Consider the following 25715-nt stretch of genomic DNA (forward strand, 5'->3'; position numbering starts at 1 on the left):
ACCTTGCAGAGGCAATTTCAAGTTTGGATTCATTATCTGTTGTATTGAAGCTTACACCTCAAATAGCAATGGCGACACCGAGTCGAATGTCAGTGGACTTCATGCAGACTTCAAGGATGTAACAGTTCACATTGGGGAGGGTCTGGCTGTGGAAGGTTAGTGAATAAAAAATACTGTAGGACGTGTACCCATCGAACTATCTTTTAAGATAGTTGAACACCTAAAAGTGTTCAACTGCCTTCCTTGCTTACTACGTCGCCACTGAAGCTGAACAGAGGAGGGGTAAAGGCTTGAAAATTCCAGAGGACTGTAAATTTACTAGACTTGCCCACTACCTGAATGGGTTGTTGGGGAAGCTGAGAAAAAGAGTCTGCCCAGGAAATTAATTTCAATGATAAAATGAAGTGCTAGGCCAGCCACTGGAAATACATTTGTACTTCAATAGACTCAGGGAGTAACGTAACAGTGCTAGGACTGTTTAAATCGATAAACCCAAATATTAGAGAACACGTACACGTAAGCAATTTGTACCTGTAATGCAGCTTCCCTTGGAACAACCCGGCTGTTTTCTCGGTGACAATTGGTCCCAATTAACATTCTCACAAAACCTGGATCTGCATGCTGAATAAAATGAGACACGCTAGTGTTAGTTAACAAAGAAACTAATCCGAACCAAGAGTCCAAATTATTTTATTACTGCATGAGTTATGAGTGTGGACACTTATTCCAGGAGGTAAGTGCTGATGTGTTGGTTGGGGGTACCTGAGGAATTGTTGCCCAAGGCCAAGAACGAAAATGGCTCAATGCCCCGACAAGCAGAATGCAAAGAAAACCAGCTTTCTAGCTTGTCCTTTGGGAAAGCTATAACTATGATGACTAGCCCAAAGTCATGCTCACTAGCTCCCAAGAAACGTCTTTCTAAGAGAACTCCTGCAATTACAATTTCCTGAAAATTTTTCTCAAGAAACTACATTCATCCATTGGCTGGGCAGGTAAAACACAGAATCCACTAGCTCCAGGCTACTTGACAGGACTTTCTTTGCACGCGGAACAAGGTCCTAGTTCACTGTGTTATTTTTCCTGTTCCAAACCCCCATGGACGAGTGGACGAGTTCTCATATGGGGGAAGCAGGGATAAAGCGTTGGTGAGAGCACTCGCCTTACGTCAATGTGGCTCAAGTTCAATTCCGGCCCTGTGCCATATGTGGGTCGAGTATGTTGTTGGTTCCCACCTTGTCCCGAGGGATTTTCTATAAGTGTGCACAAAGGGTCCATGGGAAATGAAGACCATTGATCAGTTTCGGGTTCCTTGCAGTGTCATCAAACGATTCTTGGGGATGGTGGGGATGGGGATAGTGAACCAGTTGGGGGAAATTCACTCTTCTCAACGTGCCCTTGCGTCAGCTGCTCTACCAGGAAACCAGGCGGTACTGGGAAAAAGCTCAACAGAATGCCGTTCAACAACTAGAAGAGATCTTCATGTCATCTGAATTTCTTGCTCATAATGTCATAATGACCCCAGCCGCACCTCAATCAACCGGACTCGACTGCTACATCTCCAGATCTCTAAGTGATTCCGAAGAGAACTATTTTGTAACTGAGAAAGAAGCACTCTTCTCAACCTTGGCGTCCGAACAAGGAAAAGAGTACATTCTGAGGCTCAGGTTCACCTTAGAAACAGACCAAAATCACTTGGACCACTTCTGACTACAACTGACCTGTCAAAGTTGCTACCTCGGATACTGGAGTTCTGTCTTCAGATGACGAGATACAGTCCAGAAGACATACACGTCCCAGGGAAACGTCAAACATCGGCTGACGCACTTTTGCGCACTCGCATATTTGCGCCTAACGAATTGCTGAAGAAGTTGAAAGCTTTACATGTAACTGAACCAATAATCTTCCTCCAAGTGAGAAACGCTTCCCAGAGATCAAAAGAGCCCGAAAGGGTGACAAGGAATGCGTTCAAGTCAGAAGATACTGGCCCAGGATGGCCTGGACTTTATACAGTTATTGAACACCAAGGAACAGCAAGAGGTCCAGAAACCCCTGACGCTTTCCTCCTTTCCAACATGCCAATGGTAGGGAGTAGGCACGTATCTATTGGAGTATGATGGACAAATTTATTGCATAGCAGTGGATTAATACTCAACATGAGCAGATTTAAACGTTTCCACAACCCAAAGGCGGAGACTGCCGTCACAACTTAAATCGTTAAGAGTTATTTGTAACAGAGAAAGAATGCCGTGACAACTTGTAAAGAATTATTTGTAACTAATGGAATCCAACATGTTGTGGTATCAGTGGTATCAGACAACTGCATGACCACAGTTTAATGCTCTATCCTTTCAGATGTTTGCAGGCAGTTATGGATTCGCCCACACAATAAGTTCCCCCAAGTACCACAATTAAGGGATGTGGAGAGGCTAAAAGAGCAGTTTACAGGGAATGTTAAAGAAGAATGAAGACTCACAGGTTGGATTCGCCCACACAATAAGTTCCCCCAAGTACCACAATTAAGGGATGTGGAGAGGCTAAAAGAGCAGTTTACAGGGAATGTTAAAGAAGAATGAAGACTCACAGGTTGGATTCGCCCACACAATAAGTTCCCCCAAGTATCACAATTAAGGGACGTGGAGAGGCTAAAAGAGCAGTTAGAGGGAATGTTAAAGAAGAATGAAGACTCACAGGTTGGATTCGCCTACACAATAAGTTCCCCCACGTACCATAATTAAGGGATGTGGAGAGGCTAAAAGAGCAGTCTAGAGGGAATGTTAAAGAAGAATGAAGACTCACACCTTGCTCTTCTCGGTTACAGGCCCACTCCTTTATAACATAGGCACGCAAGGCGCGCAAGAGTTTTTTTTGTGAAGTCTCGGAGATAGGAGCATTCATGGAGCTGTTTACAGTGATGATTTAGTTAATTTGTAAAGCTTTTTTGGTTGCGATGTACAGCAAGAAAGAAACTGGGAATTTATGATGTACATACGATATTACATCGGTAATGGTACGATAGCTAAATAGTAAGCCATAAAATGTTTGACTGAACAAACTACAGTAATCTGACACGTTTCCAAATTAATGTAGATACCATCTTATTTTTTTTCTTGATTCGTTCTTTGATAAAACCCACACTGTGATTGGTGTGACACGTGCACATGCATAACTCCCTCACTCACCGATCACATAGCCCTTCCAACCCCCAAGAGTAATTTTTGCTCCAAAATACTCAAGTTAAGAGACCTTTTCGCATTTTATACGAGTCGTAAGTTTACCCTTTTTACACAACACAACACAACAGCACTACTTCACCGAAAATAGAAACAAAGAGAAAAAAAACCTCTCTGACACAATGAAAGTCTGATTTAATTAAATTGCAATTTAACTTGGTGTCACGCAGTCTTCAAAGAACATTTGAGCCGTTTTGATACTTTTTACCTTTAAAAATATCGGACTGAAAAGAATGTCATAAAATGCTCATCAAATAAAAATAAACTGCTACTGCAGAGACGTAAACACCGTCCTGAAATGAAAGCTTTTTTTGTTTAATATCCTGGGAACAATAGCCGATAACTTGTCAGCTCTAATTGAATTTACTCCCATATAAAAAACAAAAGTGTTAAGTTACCATTTGTAACTAAAGATAACAAACATCTCGTGGGAAAGACTGATGACGATTCGTCAGCTCTAATTGAATTTACTCCCTTGTGAAAAACAAGAGTGCCAAATTACCCTTTGTGACTAAAAAATAAAAATATCTCGTTATATTTGCATACAACAAGAACAAAACAATCGTCACCTTCACTTACTATTGTAAACGTTAGAACTGTTTCAAATCTAAATAGTCTCGTCTCCTCTAAAACATGTCCTAAGAACTAGAAGCGACGATTCGTGATCTCTAATTGAATTTACTCCTTGTGAAAAACAAAAGTATCAAGTTACCTTTGTAACTAAAAATAAAAATATTTCGTTGCATTTGCATACTACTAACTCACGAACTGTTTCAAACCTCAAGGCTCATCTCGTTCGTAACTAAAATCCTTAGCCTAACCCACAGAAAATGTCGAAGTAAGCTTAATATATGAATACTTCCTCCTCTTTTATACAAGAATAAATATGGCCGTTCTAAACTGTGTCGGGATCAAATCTTCTCACATACCATTTACCTTTACAACAAGAAATTTATTGGCTGTTTATAGTAGATCCAATCTGATTGGTGTGACATACATACATCTCTCACTCACTCACTCATCCATTGACCGTCCATAACATACCCGACGCGCCGACTAAGAGGTATTTTTTTTACCAAAACAATAACTCAAAAACAAGTATTAAGTTACTATTTGTAACTAAAAATAGCAATATCTTGTTTTGTTTGTTCAAACATTTCATGGGAACAAGTGGTGAAGATTCGTCAGCTCTAATTGAATTTACTCCCTTGTGAAAAACAGAAGTGTCAAGTTACCATTTGTAACTAAAAATAGCAAACATCTCGTGGGAACAAGTGGTGACGATTTGTCAGCTCTAATTGAATTTACTCCTTGTGAAAAACAAAAGTATCAAGTTACCCTTTGTAACTAAAAATAAAAATATCTTGTGCCATTTGCATACTACTAACTTATGAACTGCTTCAAAACTCAAGACTCATCTCGTTCATAACTAGCCACCATTACACTGAACATTATGCACTCTAAAACAACCCAATGTATGTATCTAACTGTCACACTCCGCTCCAAACCGGACTAAAAATCACAAACTGGCAACATACACGTCAGTCTTTATTTTTCAATTAACAAAGTCCTTGTGTTTAATACAATTAGTGAGACAATCTTAGATAGTGTAGAGCGCAATTGATAGCTCTGGTACGGTAGTCCCATAAGTACTCACCCCTGCTCGGTTCACTTCCGGTTTGTGGCTACCTTGGTAGTCTGCTACGGCTTTTCCCCTTTGCAGTGTGTATGTTTCAAGGTTGTATTTTCATTCAAGGTCCAAAAATTACGCACAAATTAATTACTACTGGTGTTTTACGTTGATTCTCGTTCATTTTAAATTCAATAATACGCTGAAGCAGCAAACGTGACAATTTAGCTCTTCACGCCAACTTTGTAACTTGATACTTTTGTTTTCCTCGCAAAGGCATGTAATATGAAACCCTTGTTTTCTCAAAACATACGGAAGATGTCCTTGTTTTTTGGAGATAAATGAAAGTTAAATATCTGATGTAGTGATGAAGAAACGGAACAGAAACGATGTTGTTTTACTAAAAATGCAAATTTTTACCGATGAACAAGAACAAATTTAATTATCAGATAGTCACGAAATACCACTCTCTTTTTCTGTTGCCACCTTTGTTGTTAACAATAAAACAATTCAAAATTAACACACAACGATATTGATGGCTGAGAAGCGTTTCAACGAAAAGTATTGAAGATAAACAGCGCTACTTGGCCGATATGAATGAGTCTCCTCAAAGACTGATTAAATTAATTTGCGCTTTCATTAGGTGCCACGGCGTCTGCAGCAATATTTGAGCATTTTCCTGGTTTCTTTTGTTACAAATTTACAATTTGCGGAGTATTAAAGCCACTAACTTGGGAACTTTTTGGTCTCTCTTACAGACACAATTAAGGCAAGAAATAAACAAGCCGCTAAGGAGAAGCAATACTTTTGAACCCTGCCAAGCACACTATTGTAGATTGAAAACAGCAGGTGATATTTGTTGAACCGACCTGTGTGTAATTCTGAAAGCTACGCAGCCACAGCAACGTTTCACTTTTGCAATAAAAAGGGACAATTGGCGCTACCTGAAAAATAACTGCCGTCCTTGGTCACATGACATGATATATAAAATACCGCGTGGAAAGATTGTGTATAACACTAACGATGCTAGAACGCATGCGTCTTACATGTTGAGCTCTACCATAAGGAAAACCACTCAACATTTGTGCGTGATTCCGTATGCAATGTATCCTTCACCTAATATAGAAGCCACGTACGCTAACTAATCTACGCATGCGTTTAGGGCAAATTAGTTTTGTTCTAAGGAGAATCGTACCACAAGGGGAGCAAGGGGTTACCTGAAACAAATATATAGCTTTGCGATGTTCAAAGCTAAGTGTCGGCGATGGAATGTGTTTTACGTAGAGTATACATGTACCTTTCCCACACTACCCCCACTACTTCCTTGCCTCTAGACTAATTAATTAATTGAAATTAATTAATTAAACAAACAGGGTCATAGTGCCTTAGTTCCTTAGCGGCAGGTAGCTGTCATAACCATCCCAATAGTGCACTCTGCACTAATAAAACGCCCAAGACTTCATATACCTCACTAAAGCTATCATGAACGAAAACAATTTCCTTTTTCTTCTACTGCAATTCGTGCTGGCTATTAATGTGAAAAAGCGTAAACCCTGATAACATTGAAGAGAAAAGATTTAGTTTCATTTCAAACGTATCTTTTCATTCCAGTGGTAAACAAGAACCATTATAATTGTAAAATCGTCACAGAATAATATCTCTTTGTTCTGTGACCAAATTAATTGTAGTCTCTTCGCTTTTCACAGTGAAACTTGTCAATGGATACTGACATTGACTACACGCCCGGAACACTTACTACGAACTCTGCAGCAATATTTAGGTTTCAATACAACATGCAAACGATTTGAACCTGGTCGCAACCTCATCAAATTGCCAGTAGTGCATTCCGCTCCCCTAAAATACAATTGTTCTTATCATTCAAATCTTAAGCCTAGTAGCAGAGCGGCTAAGACTCATTTAATTGAAAACTTTATCTAATGGGAAAAGCTCACCCTTCATTGAATGCTCGTAGTTATATGTCAAACACTATGTTTCTTTGACTGATTATCCAATTGCAAATGTTTATCAAACCCGCCCACAAAATCCTCGCCTCAGAAGATGCTGAAGTAAGCCCAATACATGAATAATTCCTCCTCTTTTATAGAAGAATAAATATGGCCGTTCTGAACTGTATCAGGATGAAATCTCCTCACATACTATTTACCTTCACAACAAGAAATTTGATTGACTGTTCATAATAGATCCAATCTGATTGGTGTGACATACATACATCTCTCACTCACTCACCCATTGACCCGTAACATACCCGACGCGCCGACTAAGAGGTATTTTTTTTACAAAAATATAACTCAAAAATGGTCTGAAAACATGTGAACAGCATCCACTGTCATACGTAATAAAGACTGGACAAGGAACAGTATGCACTACGGCATTACGAATCTGCCCTTGCAGGGTTCTCCCGAAAATTTGAAGTAGAGGGAGAATAACTTTGAGTAGGCGGCGGACAATGCCGATAAAAAGACGTGGAGTGGTTTTATCGGAGCCACGTGGAAGGGGGGGGGGGGGTGACCGCAACCTTTTAATGGGGGGTCCGGGAGCCTGCCCAGGAAAATTTTGAAATTGGGGTTTTAAAAAGTGCATTTCAGTGTATTTTAAGCAATCGTGGTTTTGTTCTTTTGTTAAAGAAAAGCAATTTCACCGAGAAAAACATACATGTAATGTACTGTGTTAGTTGAACAAGTTGATCATCGTCATCGGTTTCAAATTTGAAAAAAATATCAAAAACGTCAAAAACGTTCTCATTTTGTGGTCAATCACGCGTGTAAAAGCAGATGAGAAAGCCAAACGAGAAAAGAGTTTTGCTGGCACTGAAGGTACTAGATTGAAGTTTGACATTTATTTTGTTAAAAGACAAGTTTTGACTGGCTTTAACACAGTGCTAGGGGTGGAATTCATTGAACGTGATGAAGCTTGTGATTGGTAACTGTTGCAAGTGCAAGCCTGTAATACTTGGTGAAGTTTCCCACGGATTTAAGCTCAGAATTTTTTCTGATTAAGCGTGTGGACCATCATCAACGTTTTGAACCTTTGCGCTAGTTTGGGTTTTTCGTTAATGATTTCAAAAGTGATAAAATTAATACAATCAAACTTCAACTTGACATATTTTGCAAATGTTTCGCTTTATAATGAAGCCTTGAAATAGTGCATGTATTTATTCACACTTCCCTACTCGATAAGCTCGTCAGTTTTATATCTCATTTTCAATATTTACACAAACATCTTATAGAAGCTGAGTTTAAAGATTGTGTAAGATCTTGCAAAGTTTGTTTCTTTTGTTGAAAGAAATCTTCGCAGTTATTTGTTCTCGAAAATCCTCCATGTGCGAGCCAAGCACTGGGTTGCATGTCGTCGTGTTTAAAGAACTAATTAAATTACGCGTACATTCACTGGAGATAAAAGAACTAATTTCAATTATATTTTTGAAAGAAAACAACTTATGACCTTCGTTTGTGCCATCTCTATTTTCTTTTCAATTTATCCCTGGTACTGAACAGCGATTGGTGGGTTTTTCGCTTCATTTTCAGCGGAAAAACTGAGCTTTAACTTAACCCCGGCTGTCAAATATTTCGGTGCTGCTGTCACGGCTCAGTGCCCACGTCACTTTTTTGGCGGCAATTCTCACGGCCCGAATGATTTCAGATTTCTTTTATCTTACAGCTATAAGAGTTGTATTTTTTAATCGCTACGTATCTGTTGAGAAAATTAGACATATTGTTTTTATGCTTAATTTTATTGACGGATAGGCTCACATTGTCACAAATAAAATTTTTTCATCATTTATTTCATATAAGTAGCCGGCGCGCCGAGGGCGACTAGACGGCGAATTTCACTTACGGAGAACTCTGCCTTGACCTAGTTGATAACCATTCTACACCTGTTATACTGAAAACCAACCTACCCATGACCAAACTGTTAATCATCCTGTGTTTGTTTCCAAAAGGGAATCAACATGAATATTCCAGTCCTATCCTGCTACTTCTGAACCCTCTCCACTACAGCATGTTGAAACTGTTTGAAACAGTCTCAAGGGACCATTGGTATTAAGGCCCTTTTCAGTGACGACTGCACTACATGTATGTTTCAACAACCCGGCCCCGTTTACAACAAGCTAACCTAACATGGGCCCACGTCTCAATAGAAAAACAGCTCTTGGTCAGCAGTCGACTTCAAAAAAAGCATGTTATCTCGATGAGCTCAAAACTTGAGCCCGCAATATGGTCAGCGGATACCTTGTTTTGACAGGTGTCAATTGACCATAACATGGATGTCTAATATCAAAGAAGGAGGCTTAAATCAAGGCTGAATGTCTCTGTTAACCTTTTAACTGAACTATGGCCGCCATCTTTCTCGACTCCGTCGTCGTCGTCGTCATTCGTACGCGCCCACGAGCAATACCGCTAGCCATGATAACCATGCCAAAATCAATTCATGAGTTTCCTTTTCTTTTCTATATGGGTATGGGGCTCCGCTTGGCGGCTCGAAAGCTCCGCTATAAGCGTTTGCAGTAAGTTAAGCATTTTTCATCTTTAATTTTAATAAGTTGAAATAAAATTAATACTTTGTAAAGATACAAAAACTTGAAATTAGGGACAGACAGGATGGTGAATGCAAAATTGCAAAAATTTTCATGTAATACATCTAAGGTTACAATTAACATGCTGAGTGGTTTAATAATTGAAAGACCATAGAAAATGAAAAGTTTACACATTTACACTTTGTATTCTGGATGAATTTTTAATTAATGACTCATTATTATAAAAGTAATAAGCAACCTCCCACATACAACAATTTGAAAACTGTTCACATAAATCAACAGAAAGTGTAAATGGACTTGCCTCTTGAATATACTCCATATAAAGGCTCAAGTTTTGAAATGATTGATGCTGCGTGATATCATACATAACCATGAATCCCTGAGCAACAAATAATAAATATATCATTTTTTTAACAACGACATTAACCAAAGGCAGAGTGAATAATGGTGCATGTTTAACTGAGAAAATGCTGAGGCAAACGTTTTTTCAGTGCGTTTCCTTACCATTGAACCACGGTAGCAAGCCCTGATAAGAGTTTGGAAGCTTGGTCGGCTAGGTCTGTCCCTGTAACACGCAAAACCATTATATCTAAAATGTAAATTAAATCTATCACCTCTAACATAATATAAATGATATTAACCCATTGAACCCTGAGATTCATCTAAAAACAGCCAAGTAATTGTACACAAGCCTTCGTCATGATATTTTCCCAAGGAATTTTTCAGCCAATACCCTCATAGCTAAACTGACCAATCATTTTCAACGGACCATTTATAACACCACTGACTGACGAACGCTATTCACTTGACTCTGAAGATAATTCTTGTTCAGGTTGTCAAAACATCAGTCACCAACAACAGTTCTTTTCAAAACTACCCTCACCTGGATGACTTCACAATATGCATGACGAGATTCATGCGATTCTGAAATTCGCAGCAGGGTATGGGTTCTAATTTCCGGTGGGTTGTGTTACGAGATCGAAAATTCTGTCATCGCTGTGTAGTTTGCGGTAATCGACCTGTCACGCATCTCACCGCAAGAGTAAAAGAAGAAGACCAGACAAGAAATAGTCATGCATTGCGAATGGTTAATTATTATGACAGCGATAATAATATTTAAGATTGAGCGCCGGAGAGAATGGTCGTATGTGAACTATTATCCGTATTCACGAGTGTTCGGATGCTACGCAAACCGGACGCAATTTCGAGTGAATTGTCTTACAGACCGAATACTATAACTACCGTAGCAAGAACAGTTTATCCATGGTATTGTTGAAGTTTGCACCGACCTTACGAAATCGATCACATTTGGCGCCAAGGTCGATGGACCTCGATGTTTTGGCTCGGAAAGGAAAAGGTATACGGTCGGTTTCCACTAGTTCTGGCATTCTTGCTAACCCAATTCGACGGTAAAAATCTACAAGGCGATGAATGATCGTTTCAGTGGAGTTCAAAACAATCAAACTTTGATAAATTCCCTTCCAATCGATGAAATGGCGGGAACTGGTGAGTTTTCCGCCCACTTGCTCGAGACGCCGCCACCTTCACCAGAAAATATAAAGCGTGTTCAAGCTCTGCAATGTCGAAGCAAGTCTGGTTAAACAACCGTTGGAAGCCTTGAAAGAGTTCGAAAAATGCTAAATGGTCCTAGGATCGATCCTCGGCTAAAAATGAAGTGAGTGTAAGTCCTCATCATTGCATCACAGCGAGTAAGTCTATTGTTGTCATTGTCACTAAAACACAAGTGTTACAGTGAGTGTAGTTTCAAACACTACGTAATGGCTAAATTAAGCATTTTTTTTTGCCCTGCCTATTCAAGGTTACACATCTATTGAATTTTGACCACTAGATACACTTAAAAATATTTTAAATGTTCATTTTATTACTAATTGATTACTAATTTATTATTAAAATATTACTAAACTTGAGAATTTAATTTTGATTTGGCACCAAATATTGTTAAGCCTCATCCCTGAAGCAAGAGAGCAGCTTAGCCTCTCTAGGCTGTGGTTCTGTGAGAATTTATTCTCCGGATGTTTCATATGGAACTAACCGTCAAGCTTATTTAAATATACTTTCATGCATAATTTTGAGGATTTAAATTTTAATTGTGTTGACACCTAAATGATATTGTTTTGGCTTAATCCCTGAAGCAGCAGAGCAGCTTAGCCTCTTTAGGCTGTGGTTCTGTGAGAATTCATTCTCCGGGTGTTTCATTGGGAAGAAAATGTCAGGCTTACTGAAATTAAACATTAATACATAATTTTTGATCAGTGATTTAAATCTTAATTGCTTCGATACCAAAACAATATTGTTTAGCTTAATCCCTGAAGCAGCAGAGCAGCTTAGCCTCTTTAGGCTGTGGTTCTGTGAGAATTTATTCTCCGGGTGTTTCATTGGGAACTAAGAGTCAAGCTCATTTAAATATACTTTCATGCATAAAGTTGAAGATTTAAATCTTACAGTAATTGTACTGACACCCAAATGATATTGTTTGGCTCAATCCCTGAAGCAGCAGAGCAGCTTAGCCTCTTTAGGCTGTGGTTCTGTGAGAATTTATTCTCCAGGTGTTTCATTGGGAACTAACAGTCAAGCTCTTTTTAATATATTTTAATGCTTTTGAGGATTTAAATCCTAAATTATTTTATTGACACCCAAATGATATTGTTTGGCTCAATCTCTGAAGCAGCAGAGCAGCTTAGCCTCTTCAGGCTGAGGTTCTGTGAGAATTCATTCTCCGGGTGTTTCTTTGGGAACTAACAGTCAAGCTTATTTAAATATACTCTCATGCATAATTTTGAGGTTTTAAATCTTAATTGTATTGACACCCAAATGACATTGTTTGGCTTAATCCCTGAAGCAGCAGAGCAGCTTAGCCTCTTTAGGCTGTAGTTCTGTGAGAATTTATTCTCCGGGTGTTTCATTGGGAACTAACAGTCAAGCTCATTAAATTATACTTTCATGCATAATTTTGAGGATTTAAATCTTAATAGTTTGCCTGGAATAATGAAATACAGTTGTCATTATTAAATGTGATTTATCTGAGCTGAGCAGAAGAAAAATCCAGGGAACTGAGAGATTAGTGTACCATTAGTCCCTTAAATATCTTTTATGCTGTCTGACGATGTACTTTTCCAACATAGAGTCCCACAGTTAGTATCCATAAGTGAAGGTGTCCAACACGGGACACCATAATTTATTAGTTCGCAACACTCCCAAGTTTCTCTACCTTGCCCTTCTCACCAATTATTATTTCAGAGAGTGAAGAGAGGCTTGCTTTGTAGTTTTCTTTTTCTTTGTAGCTTCCAGGGCAGCACGACCGCACAGTTGAGGAGACGACCCTTTTCTCGTTCGAGTGCAAGCCACTTAAAGGGGATACGAGGCTTCACAGTTTCTCTTTTTTCTTATATCATCACACGCAAGTCGCGCTTTTTGCTCACCTCGCGCTTGACCATGTTGACTGTCTCTTTGCCAGGATAATTTAAAAGTTCTACATTTCTCGGCCCTGGTAATTAGAACGTGATGGTGTCAACTCATTGTGCGGCAATTTTCTAAAAATTTGCGGCACAATTTAAGTACTTAAAAGTACTTACCGGGAGCATTGGCACTGTGCGTAAAGCCGATTCCCTCCGCTATTTCTGTCAGCCGTTCCAAATACTGCAGATCACGCTCTTTTAGAAGGCGACGATGAACTTTCGGAGCTGTTTTATTTGGTAACGAAAACTCAGTTCTGCTTGGTGTATAATTTCCAGGTTGCTTTGTGTCGAAATGTTTCCCTAATGACTTCCTTATTTTAGATTCCTTTTAACAAAGGGGACATGTCACATAGATCTAAGAACAAGTAGAGCCAAACTTATGATTTCGTCACTTCTCCAAACGAAAATCTCTTGCTGTCGAAACTAAGAAACTCCGTACAAATCTTCGCACCAGAGATCTTAACTGGTAAAAGGGGACTGAGCCGTAGGAGCAGTATTTACCGCTTTAGAAAGGTTTGTAATGTCCATTAAGTGATCAGTCTATCCAGAGTTCCGGCCAGATTTAAAGGCTATTGTTTAAATTTGTGAATAGTAAAAATACCTGTTGAAATTCTTGTTCTTACTTTATTTCGAGCGGTTTGTGTGCCATATTTTGCGAGTTGTTTTGAATGGAAAGAAGCGATTGCAAAAAACTCACTCCTGACCAATCAAACATTAATTGAACACCGAATTTAATTCCTGCGATGCCCAAGGACACCGTGTTGTTTTGTTTACGGCGAAGAAGCGTCCTCTATTAACAAATACATTTACCGGCATCTGAAGCGGCAGGTTTTTCAATTTATCCGCTGAATAATCTCTGTGTTTTGTCTTTGCAGATAAATAAGAAAAATGAAAATGTCTGTTTGTGCCCTTGTTTCTGAGCCTGTATTCATTCGATCAACTTGACGGGTTCGTGTTTCTGTTGTCAGATCGCGGTCTGATTAAATTGATTTCTTAACACGTCTCTTGCGAAGAGGCGTCAAGGAATTTCATTCCCGCTGTTAAGCTACGTGTCGAATAAACCAGGACCCCTGCCGATGTTCTACGGTTCAACCGTAGAACATCGGCAGGGGTCCATGATTTCAGATCCTCATGAGTCTCGTAGTGCTATGTACACTGATACTCCTGGGTTCAAACCATTTACTATGATAATATATATGACACAGCATTGGGACAGGGGAGCAGTGGTAGATCCAGGAATTCCTGAAAGGGGGGTTGCACACCTTAATAACGTTCAACACTATCGGTGTGGATGCTGAGCACCACAGGTGTGAGTTTCTCGGGGGGTGGGGGGCCATTTGTCAGCGCCCAGAAATGTTTTCCAATCTTTGCAGTTTAAAACGCCATTTCCAGCATTCCTGACATTTGAAAAGCGTTTGTGATGGCATGATATAAAATCTGTAGTTTGCCTTTAGTTATTCCTGAACCAGAAACCCCCCCCCCCCCCCCAAAAAAAAGCATGCAGTGGCAAAATGTACATTTATGTTTTCCTAACTTGACAATCAGTCAATTGGTGGAAATAAAACAGCTAAATATAAGACAATTTAATTCTAATACTTTTACTTGTGATGAGTCAAACAAATAACAAAAAATGTTGCTCAAAGTGGGGTTGCAGTCCTCTCAACTGTTCCTCTGGATCCACGTCTGGGGAGTTAAGGGGTGGGGTCATAATATATATAATTGCCTACCATCAATCACAAATACTAATCTCAACATTTTGTCGCAGGGTATTTGTCAGGAGGCTGTATGGACTTAACCTCCCATACATCTCCTATATTCAACATAGCTCTATGGCAGAAGATCCATGCAGTGTGCCAAAGGTCATGGATTCACCTCCATCAGTTCCTGTTGTGGGGGGTGGGGCAGGGGGTGGGCAGCAGCCCAGGAGAATAACGAGTGGGAGGGGTACAGGAGGTGGGAGGGGAAATGGCAGGAAAAGGAAAGAGGGCGGCAAGCAGGAAAGAAATGTAAAACCTTAATTTTTGTCATGTAATTAATGCATTAGTATTATACTTTCAAAAACAAGGACCCAAAATGTCATTTAAATTTGACTTGCATTTAGTGTCTTCCGAGACTTCTGAGCCAATGAGCAAATGGAAATTTGCACTAAAAAACGGGCTAACTTCCAGTGAAATTGTGAACCCTTTTATGCTGGCTATGTCGTAGGTCATGAAATGTCAAACGGCATAAGTGCACATGGGTTGCATAATTAAGTTGTCAAAAGAGGTGAGCAAGATGAACAAGACTAATAACAGATTATTTAAAAACAAGGAAACACCTAAGTATTGCACAACTAAATGACTAGGATATGTTTTGATTCTCCTAATTTACAACAGGATGGGAGCTGGACAGAAAAGGGCGACATGGTATGGGAAGCAAGAATCTGCAAAGATTCGCTAACACACACTGCAAGTGATCTGCAAAAATCAGCTAACAGAACTGTACATGTAGTGTGGTGAAGCACAAGGGCCCTGCAAATCCCCTGAGGGCTGCCCCTCAGATCACATACTGTCAAAGGAGAAACTGCTGGCTACATTGGTATGGTTCGAGTCTAACTTTGCCTAAATTATATTTAGCCACATATAATTTATACAATCACCTGATTCCCGCTGACCAAATCTTAAGATTTATCTTCTTTCCATCTAATTCTATTATCTTTTCACCAAGCCATTGCAATCCTGAAAACCAAAAAACAAAAGATCTCTATTAGTGTTAACTTGAAATGATAAAATAATTTACGCAACTGATATTTTCACTTTGCAACGGGCAAAAACTACATGTAGTAGGGAAAAAAGCATACAGTTTGCAAGTAGATTCATTTTCAAAATGTGATGCTTTTGTAACATTTTATCAAACTACAATGTGGAGGATGAAGATTATTGAACTCGCTTATCACATGACATCATGATTTGTCAGTGTCTTGCAGAGCAACCTCATCCATAAATGGTTTATTATTTTCTGACTTTGTGAAAAATAGTGAAATCCAAGATGACAGATTAATGATGCTACATATAATGTGATAATCAACAAATAACCATGTCATCTTTGTTTATATGTTTACTTACACTGACAGACAAGCAAAAATAGTGGTAAAATGACATTCTAGACACCTCTAACAGCTACCACCTCACCATAATAGACATAACTTTTTGTTCTTAAACCATGCACCAATCCATACACTTTACTGTCAGAAGTGATTGAAAGGTCACTACATATGGCCACTTCTTTACAATGGCCAGCTAATTCTGCCCAAGAGTGGCTGTTGTAGAATAGCTAGGAGGGGCCTGAGTGAGGAAACCAAATATGGCAATACCCTCATTCTTGTCATACAATATACATTACAGTGAAACCCTCAAGGTATTTGGTGGTTATGATCATCAAGGCTTGTTTTGCTATTAATAGATTCAAGTGACATAATTTCATTGAACCAGGTCAGAATCTGTACCACTTTGTCTCTAGATATGTCGAAACATCACACAACATGTCTAAGATATCACCATTGTTGATGTGCAAATATTTAAATATCATTAACATTTTCCAAATGTATTGCATAATGTGTAGATTCTGGAACAACTATTTTAATCCACATGCATGTTGGATCTATTTTTTGAACCTCATTACAGACCAAATTTTGTATTTTTAACTATCATCACTAGCACAAGCAAAAAATCTCTCTTGTTAATAGATTATTAAGACCAAGTATACACTTTGCAAAACTTTTAATTGGGTATTATGTATATAAAAGGGTGCACAAATTTGTGCATAAGTATAATCAGTCTTAATATGTTTCTCCCCAATACATTATCCCTGATGGAACAACTTTACACTGGAACAATGGAACAATGGAGGATAGAAATGCACCAATCACAGTCCACCTTTGTGATTTAACTGCTAGTACGGTAAAATCAGTCAACTTCATCGGTCATCGCCTTTTGAAAACAGGCAGAAAGAAGTCGAAACGTCACAGTTTCCATCTCAAGAGACTACCTCGTGAGGCAAAATAATAATATACTCTTTTTACTGTATCCTACCACGATAAACAACAATCATAATCATTTTACACAGTTCAAGACTTAAACAACTTTCTTCACCTGATAAGTAGGAACACAAGAAACTACACAATTGTCTGGCAGTAAATGGTACTAAGGTTGTTGGATGCTCCCTGGGAATAAAATAGGGGTTGCAGCAACACACCCTGTAAAGTTAACATACTAATAGGGGGAGCAGCAACACACCCTGCAAAGTAAAGGTACTGATAGGGGTGGCAGCAACACACCCCGCACGTAATGGATGAGCCAACATGTGTGGCACATGTCACACCTGGTGATAGTGATAATACTAGAGGATGAGCCAGCTACTGTGGTGCATGCTACTCCCGCCTAGTAATTAAAAGCTAAGGTGGGGTAAGGGTTGACCACCCAGCCTATAATGAGTACTGCTAAATAGCAGGTGTGCACCCAAGCCTGTAGTTCAGCCTTACTAAATAGGGGAAGGGTGAAATGGGAAAATCGACACAGATAATATAAAATATACATGTACAAGCTCAGTTCACGGCAAGTTTGTGCTATGCGAACAAAGGGACTCGCAACTTTAGATAAAGGCCTGATAATAGATAACTTTGTATCAATTACACAATGCTTACCATGTATTCTTGTCAGTTACGTCAAAGAAAGTGACGTGGGGTATGCAGTTTATGTTTTCAAGCTAAATAAAGAGCAGTTCTGTGCACTTAAAGCAATGTCTTTTGCATGATAGTGTTAGAGTGAGGACAACCCTTTGACAGCCCAACGCTGACTGAAATAACACCAACACATGAATGGAATATTTGAATGTTTAAAAACACTATGAGTTGTTAACAGCTTTCTTCACTTGTTAAGTAGGAACACAAGAAACTACACATGTCAACTGTAAATGGGACTAAGGTTGTTGGGTTCTCTCTGGGAATAAAAATTAACAGGGATGGCAGCAACACACCCTGCAAAGTAAAGGTAATAGGGGTGGCAGCAACACACCCCACACATAATGGATTAGCCAACAAGTGTGGCGCATACCACACCTGGTGATAGCGATGATACCAGGGGATGAACCAACGAGTGTGTCACGTAGTAACTAAAAGCTGAGGTGGGTTAAGGGTGCCACCCAGCCTGCTATGTGTTCCGGTAAGTGGCAGGTGTACACCCAAATTAACGCCCAAATACTGCCTTTTTAAGATGATATAAAGTCAAGTAGTTGGAGAAGTGCAATGTCCTTCCTGCGGGTTCCAGATGCTCTGTCCTGTGGTGCTAGCAGTGGCTAGCAGACTAGGACAGAATGCAGAATGCAGAATGGACAGTGGGATTGTGATGTAGGGTGTAAAGCATTTGCTAGGCCAGTGTCCACCTCTACTGCCGTCAGAGCTGCCCCATTCCTGTCACTATGAGACATATAGAGTTCCATTGGAACATCCAGACACTGGAAAAGGAGGCAGAGGATGGATGTAACATTTGCTTACTTGTCAGGTAGAGACCAGACTTGACAACATAGAGTAGTATTGCATTGATGGATGGATAGGGAGACAAGTACTTGCAAATGGTCGTACTGCACAGACCAAGTGTCCAGACAGCATGAACAAAAGGGAGCAGCCTTGACCATAAGGGTCTGTATTGGGGGAGTTCAATTAATTGTAGAGTTGTGCAGCCATCGGATGTAAAGGAAACATCTGATTGACTGAGGTGCACAAGGATGCCATGCAAGAGTAAGTGAAGTAACGGAGCCTCCTGAAAGGGGTCCATCAAACTGTTCTCAATGTACGCAAAATGAATCCGCGCCATGTACAATTTTATAGTTGTATATTTAACTGACTTGATCAGCCAGGTAGCCAGCAAAATATCGAAGAGTGGTCTCAGTGGCAGGGAAGCTTTGCCACCATTTGGAGGTGTAGAATGTGGTGCACTTGCAAATACCGGCCAAGTATGTGCGGCAGGTGAAGGTGGCAATGGCTTGAGACTGCAGAAAGGCTAATCTATGTTCCAGAGGGTCACTGCTGATTTGGTAATGGAACTAGTTGACAGAACTTTGCCAACTGCAGACAGGATAAGCAATCAGCAATGGAGTTGTCACTACCGGTAATGTGGGAGACAAGAGGTTGAAAATTGTGGGACGCAGCACTGAAAAAAATGGAGCAAACAAGGTGCATGGTAAGAGGGTCACAGGATGTGCCAGAGGCCCAAATATCCACCACCAGCTGGTTATCACATTCGAAGATAAGTTTCTCCCAGACCACAAGTGATCCCAAAAGTAACATGCAAGAGCACTGGGGTATAGTTCTTTCCACTGGATGGAGCAGTCCTGTAGGAGAGGCCAGGTATCAGCAATCCAGTGACAGGCATAGTAAATACCATAACCGAGAGTGCCAGACGCATCTGCAAGGGTCAAAATGTTACCTGTCTACCTGTTGATTTCAGGTAATTTTAGGAAGTGACAGGTAAAAAATACTGATGCCTGTTGCTGGCGACACGCAAGATGATCCTTAGTAATTCGTAATTTATTGACTTAAATAATAATTTCATCCATTTTTCACCCACAGTTGAGCTCACCACAGGCGGCCCAAGCTCTCAATGTTATCCTTTTTTTTTTTCCTTTTTATGCGAACGTTCAGGCTAACGTGACATATGGCATGTACTATTACATAATGACCGAATTTGACCACGCGAAACATGACTCCCGCCTTGCAGTATATGGAAGTGTTGTGTTACAACGGTTTGAATTTATAAAGGTTTGTATGGGAATGCAAGGGCTTTGCTTGAAAAGCCAATTATTCTTATATTTTGTGAATAAAATCTACTTACCCTGTTACTGTGTTGTATTCTTTGTTGTTTGCCATCTCCTCGGGCCGATCTAACGCGATTTATCGTTCTGTGGGTTTCCACTACTAAAAGAAAGACAAGGCCAGACACTGATTTCCGGAGTGCCCGCCGCTCGAAGCGAATAAATCCACTGAAAATAACCCTGCCGGCTCAATTCCTCCGTAGACTCGAAGAAGAAATGTTGAAGTTCCATGTCAGTTCACTCGCTACGTGATTCCGTCCACAACACCTTCGCAACGATACATTTATTTCGAGACTGCTTCGCTCGCAAACTCGAAAACAGCCGCGTCACAAAAGTTAGGACACTTTCGCGGTGTTGGGTAACCATAATTAGCCCGACCGAGGGTAGTCAGCAACGATTTGTCAACGGTCAAACCAAAATGCTCCCCGGGTAACCGGGCACTCCCTTTATGGGTTTGACAACTAAAGCACGAGAGTACCCGGGGAACATTTTGGTTTGACCGTTGACAAATCGTTGCTGACTACCCTCGGTCGGGCTAATTATGGTTACCCAACACCGCGAAAGTGTCCTAACTTTTGTGACGCGGCTGTTTTCGAGTTTGCGAGCAAAGCAATCTCGAAATAAATGTATCGTTGCGAAGGTGTTGTGGACGGAATCGCGTAGCGAGTGAACTGACATGGAACTTCAACATTTCTTCTTTGAGTCTACGGAGGAATTGAGCCGGCAGGGTTATTTTCAGTGGATTTATTCACTTCGAGCAGCGGGCACTCCGGAAATCAGTGTCCGGCCTTGTCTTTCTTTTAGTAGTGGAAACCCACAGAACGATAAATCGCCGAAATTGCGTTAGATCGGCCCGAGGAGATGGCAAACAACAAAGAATACAACACAGCAACAGGGTAAGTAGATTTTATTCACAAAATATAAGAATAATTGGCTTTTCAAGCAAAGCCCTTGCATTCCCATACAAACCTTTATAAATTCAAACCATTGTAACACAACACCTCCATATACTGCAAGGCGGGAGTCATGTTTCGCGTGGTCAAATTCGGTCGTTATGTTATAGTACATGCCATATGTCACGTTAGCCTGAACGTTCGCATGAAAAGGAAAAAAAAAAAGGATAACATTGAGAGCTTGGGCCGCCTGTGGGCTCACTCATGCACTTCTCACATGGTAGTCAATAAAAGCAGGATATGAAATCTTTGCAGTGCACATGACCATGACAGCAAATGTGGCTTGCTTTATTCTTCTGCGTTTCTTCGCCGATCAAGGGTGAATGAATTCAGTATTTCAGTTCACAATATGGAGAATGCAGAGAATGTAGACAATGTCCGCTCACATGAAGCAAACAATGCTCATAAAACTAGCCACTCAGCATTCGTAAATAATATTTTTCCAATTGGATGTTGGTGGAGACAGGTGAAAAAATGTTCTGCCTGTCACTAGGTACAGGTAAACAGTCTGGGAACATTTCAACCCCTGCATCTGTGAAGAGTTCCAGGCCTGGTGATCTAGACCAGTGAGTATCAGTATTGTTGTGCGGCCAGTCCAAGCAGGAAGGAACTTTAACCACTGTGCAACATCCTGGTGAGCTTCCACATTCATTGTGATCTGATGATGGGGCATCCTTGCTGTAGTGCTTAAGTCAATAAGGTAACAAAGGAATATGCAGCCAGCAGGAATAATGCGGTAAGCAAAGTTGAGTTTGCCTACATTTTTCGGAGTAAGACCATGACTGAAGTTCACCCAGTAGCTCCTCAAGTTTCTCAGCAGGTAGGAAAGTATCCATGCAGGTGGTATCAATCAGGATCCCAAAAAAGACCAGACAAGTGGTGGGACCTTCTAACTTGTCTGGCACCAGAGGAATGATCTGCATCTTCCATTCTCTATACACATATGCATGTAATCCTCCCTCCTCCATTCTCCACAAATTACAACTTATCAAGCAGTTTAACAAATTGCCATTAGTTTTTCTTACATCTGTCACTAGTGTTATTGATCATGGATTTTTGTCATATCACTGTCAAAGAGTGAACAAAGTGATGACAAAAAATCTAGCATGCTCACAGATTGGCAGAGAACACATTGAGTGCAAAAGTTAAAATTAGAAATATGGATGTAAGCTTAAGCTTCTATTAATTTAACAAATAAGCACTCGAAAGCAAATGAACGAATAAACACTCGTGAATCTTTCGAAGGCTACAAACTACATGTACACTACAGGGTCTTGCAATTTTGTTTTTAGTCTTTGAAAAATGTTCTTGTACTTATGTATTCCAAATCGCACTCGAAATCGAAATTTAAGCTAGCTTAAAATTGCCTATACAAATTGCATGCAAGAAACTGTACATCTACAGCTAAAATGATAATCTTTATTACAGAAATAATACTGAAATGTACAGGCAAGCATGGCAAATTATTTGCATCTTACTGAATAAGAATAGCATCTAATGTGTAACACCTTATTTTGCAAACAAAAATGGGATCAAAAAAGTGATCAAAAGTTTAAACAAACCTATAGCTGGAACGCCAAGGGGCGGGCAGAATCTGCGCAGCACTCTGGTTTTCCCAACTCCTGAATTGCCTAAAAGCAATATTTTGAAAAAATAGTCATATGGCTCCGCCATTCCAGATTCCTCTGAATGATTCTGAGTTTTTGTTTCTTAAAAAAATTCACAGTAAACCCGTCCCTGTCACATTAAACCGTGCAAGTGAGTGTCCTTGCCTCTCTGTCCGCGCGAAGTCTGTGAAGTAAAAGATAAAATACTGACCTTACGGTTAGTACTTTATGTAAGGCTACGTAATATATAGATTCAGGCCAGCTTAAAAGCGTAGCGCCTGGGCCGGGTTGTTCAAAGCCCAATCAAGCTAACCCAGAAAAAGGTAGAATTTTGATTTGAGTTTTGTATATTGTTTGGCCTTCTGTTTTGAGTTTTAATAATCACCCTATACACAAAACAAAACAGCAAAAAACATTTGTATAGAAGAAAAAGTTATAATTTGGTTAACTTTTAATCCTGGGTTAGCGTTAACCGGCTTCCGAACAATCCTGCCTTGTTTCTAACAAGTTAACCTAATATGAGCCCGCGATCCAATCGATAACAAGCACTTGGTCAGCGATCAACTTCAGCGGATACCTTGTTTTGACAGGTGTCAATTGATCATAACGTGGATGTCCAATATCAAGGAAGTACACGGTAAACCAAGGCTGCATGTCTGTCAACCTAAACACAGCGGTCAAACGTCGGGCATACGCAAATTGGTAATAATAATAATAATAATAATAATAATAATAATAATAATAATAATGATAATAATAATAATAATAATAATAATAATAATGGCATTTCGGGCAGTATACATTTTTTGGCAGCCGCGCGCCAATTTCCCGCGCAAAAATTTAAAGGAAAACATGGGAAACAACCGGTGTCACGCAAAATTTACGAAAAAAAATTAAAAAGTTCATAGAAATCTGTAAAAGGAAAAGAAAGCAGGTAAAAGGAAAACTTAAGACTTTTCAGACACAAAGTTTATTAAGTTACCGGTATTCTGTTGATTTACCATTTTGTTTTGAGCTTTACCAAAAAAGTTTACAAGTCTTAAAAGCCGTGTCATGCTACGAGCCGAAGGCGTAGTATATTTTTATTTGTTTTTATTAATCATACGATGCGTGACGCCGGAAAAGGACGACAAACGATGTGTAAAAGAAGGAAAAATGGGAGAAGAAAAAGACAATTGCAGTGATTCGGCTTCGCTCAGATGAGCTGGAAAAATTTTGGCAAGGACTGTGGGGATTCCATCCGGATCCTTGATTTGTCTGAAGCACAGGAGCGAGATGAATCGAAACGACAAACGATGTTCATGTCCATCGTCATGGGGGCATAGCTGACCAAAATACCGATCCCAAACCGCCAGTACCTGGTCTTTGACCAGGTGGGAAAATCTTTTCTAAACTACAAACCTGGGAAAAACTGGTGCACTAAATGCAAAGTCCAGGCGGACAAAAAATTCAAGAAGCACGGAAAATACATACCGCGGAAAAGAAAGACCTGCAACAAGCAGAAGGTAGAACAATTTTTAACTCTCAAGTTATTTCTGTTAGCTCTCGTTGTACTGGCTAAAACATAAACAAATATATAAATAACGAGGAAAATGTCATTTATAGGATGCCGATGACCCACGAAAAGAACAATGTCATGAAAATATTTTGGCCGCCTTTTAGTTGCTCCATTGCTCGCACATGCGCAGACGTTTGACCGCTGTGTTGTCAACCTATTATTTGGAGTATGGCGCCATGTTGGGCAACTCCGTCGTCGTCAACACAGCGGTCAAACGTTGGGCATGCGTAAATGGGTACATATTTTGGCAGCCGCGCGCCAATTTCCCGCGCAAAAATTTGAAGGAAAACATGGGAAACAACCGGTGTCACGCAAAATTTACGAAAAAAATTGAAAAGTTCATGGAAATCTGTAAAAGGAAAAGAAAGCAGGTAAAATGAAAACTTAAGACTTTTCAGACACAAAGTTTACTAAGTTACCGGCATTCTGTTGATTTACCATTTTGTTTTGAGCTTTACCAAAAAAGTTTATAAGATTTGAAAACCCGTGTCATGTTACGAGCCGACGACGTAGTATATTTTTATCTGTTTTTATTAATCATACGATGCGTGACGCCGGAAACGGACGACAAACGGTGTGTAAAAGAAGGAAAAATGGGAGAAGAAAAAAACAATTGCAGTGATTCGGCTTTACTCAGATGAGCTGGAAAAATTTTGGTAAGGACTGTGGGGATTCCTTCCGGGTCCTGGATTTGTCTGAAGCACAGGAGCGAGATGAATCGAAACGACAAACGATGTTCATGTCCATCGTCATGGGGGCATAGCTGACCAAAATACCGATCCCAAACCGCCTGTTCCAGGTCTCTGACCAGGTGGGAAAATCTTTTCTAAACTACAAACCTGGGAAAAACTGGTGCACTAAATGCAAAGTCCAGGCGGACAAAAAATTCAAGAAGCACGGAAAATACATACCGCGGAAAAGAAAGACCTGCAACAAGTAGAAGGTAGAACAATTTTTAACTCTTATTTCTGTTAGCTCTCGTTGTACAGGCTAAAACATAAATAAATATATAAATAACGAGGAAAATGTCATTTATAGCATGCCGATGACCCACGAAAAGAACAATGTCATGAAAACATTTTGGCCGCCTTCTAGTTGAAGAATACAAAAGCAAAAACCGACACAACGTAGAATGATTTTTTGAAGGTGTACTATATTTCGGCTGACCAAACCAGCCTTCTTCAGGTACAATGGAAGATTTTACATTGGTGCGTGTTTTTATGTAGCCGATATTTACCTAATACCGGAAATACGCAAAAGTAATTGATAGTGTAAATTGAAGATAAGCATACGGTAAAATAAAATAACATGATAAAAGAACATAATAAAAGAAAACAAATGGAAACGATTAATATGTTTCTTCGCGGATGTTCAGACCATTAGGATCAATTGTTCTGCCTTTTTGAATTAAAAAAGCTTCCCTGGCCTTGCGGATAGAGTCTCGGTTTTTTCGAAAAAATCGTTTCTAACCGAGACTCTATCCGCAAGGCCAGGGAAGCTTTTTAATTCAAAAAGGCAGAACAATTGATCCTAATGGTCTGAACATCCGCGAAGAAACATATTAATCGTTTCCATTTGTTTTCTTTTATTATGTTTTGTATTCTTCATTTTATATGTAAAGCCGATTAGATCACTATTGATCCAACGTATACCAGCAGGATCATCGTTCCGGTTGCTTGCTTAAACATTTTATAGCCTTTTAGTTGCTCGATTGCTCGCACATGCGCAGACGTTTGACCGCTGTGTTGTCGTCGTCGCCGTCGTGCGTACGCGCCCACGAGCAATACCGCTAGCCATGATAACCATGAGAAAATCAACTCATGGGTTTCTTTTTCTTTCCTATATGAGTACGGGGCTCCG

At 39.8% G+C, this 25715-nt stretch overlaps 1 protein-coding gene across 2 annotated transcripts in view; it reads right to left on the reverse strand.

Moving 5' to 3' along the window:
* The window catches only part of LOC110053599 (uncharacterized), a 35178-nt gene extending 12647 nt beyond the window's left edge, over positions 1-22531 (reverse strand). For both annotated transcript variants that reach the window (XM_089272185.1, XM_020759850.2), the window contains exons 1-5: positions 22253-22531; positions 15530-15608; positions 9920-9980; positions 9717-9794; positions 532-621 (exon numbers count right to left, since the gene is read on the reverse strand). In XM_089272185.1, coding sequence (XP_089128311.1) covers positions 532-621; positions 9717-9794; positions 9920-9980; positions 15530-15608; positions 22253-22364 — 420 coding nt within the window. In that variant the 5' untranslated portion in view covers positions 22365-22531. The remainder of the gene's footprint in view (positions 1-531; positions 622-9716; positions 9795-9919; positions 9981-15529; positions 15609-22252) is intronic.
* Positions 22532-25715: the final 3184 nt, after the last annotated feature.

The sequence above is a fragment of the Orbicella faveolata genome, unplaced genomic scaffold, assembly GCF_042242905.1.
Source record: "Orbicella faveolata isolate gen_17 unplaced genomic scaffold, um_ofav_v1 contig_1, whole genome shotgun sequence".
Classification (NCBI taxonomy): Eukaryota; Metazoa; Cnidaria; class Anthozoa; order Scleractinia; family Merulinidae; genus Orbicella; species Orbicella faveolata.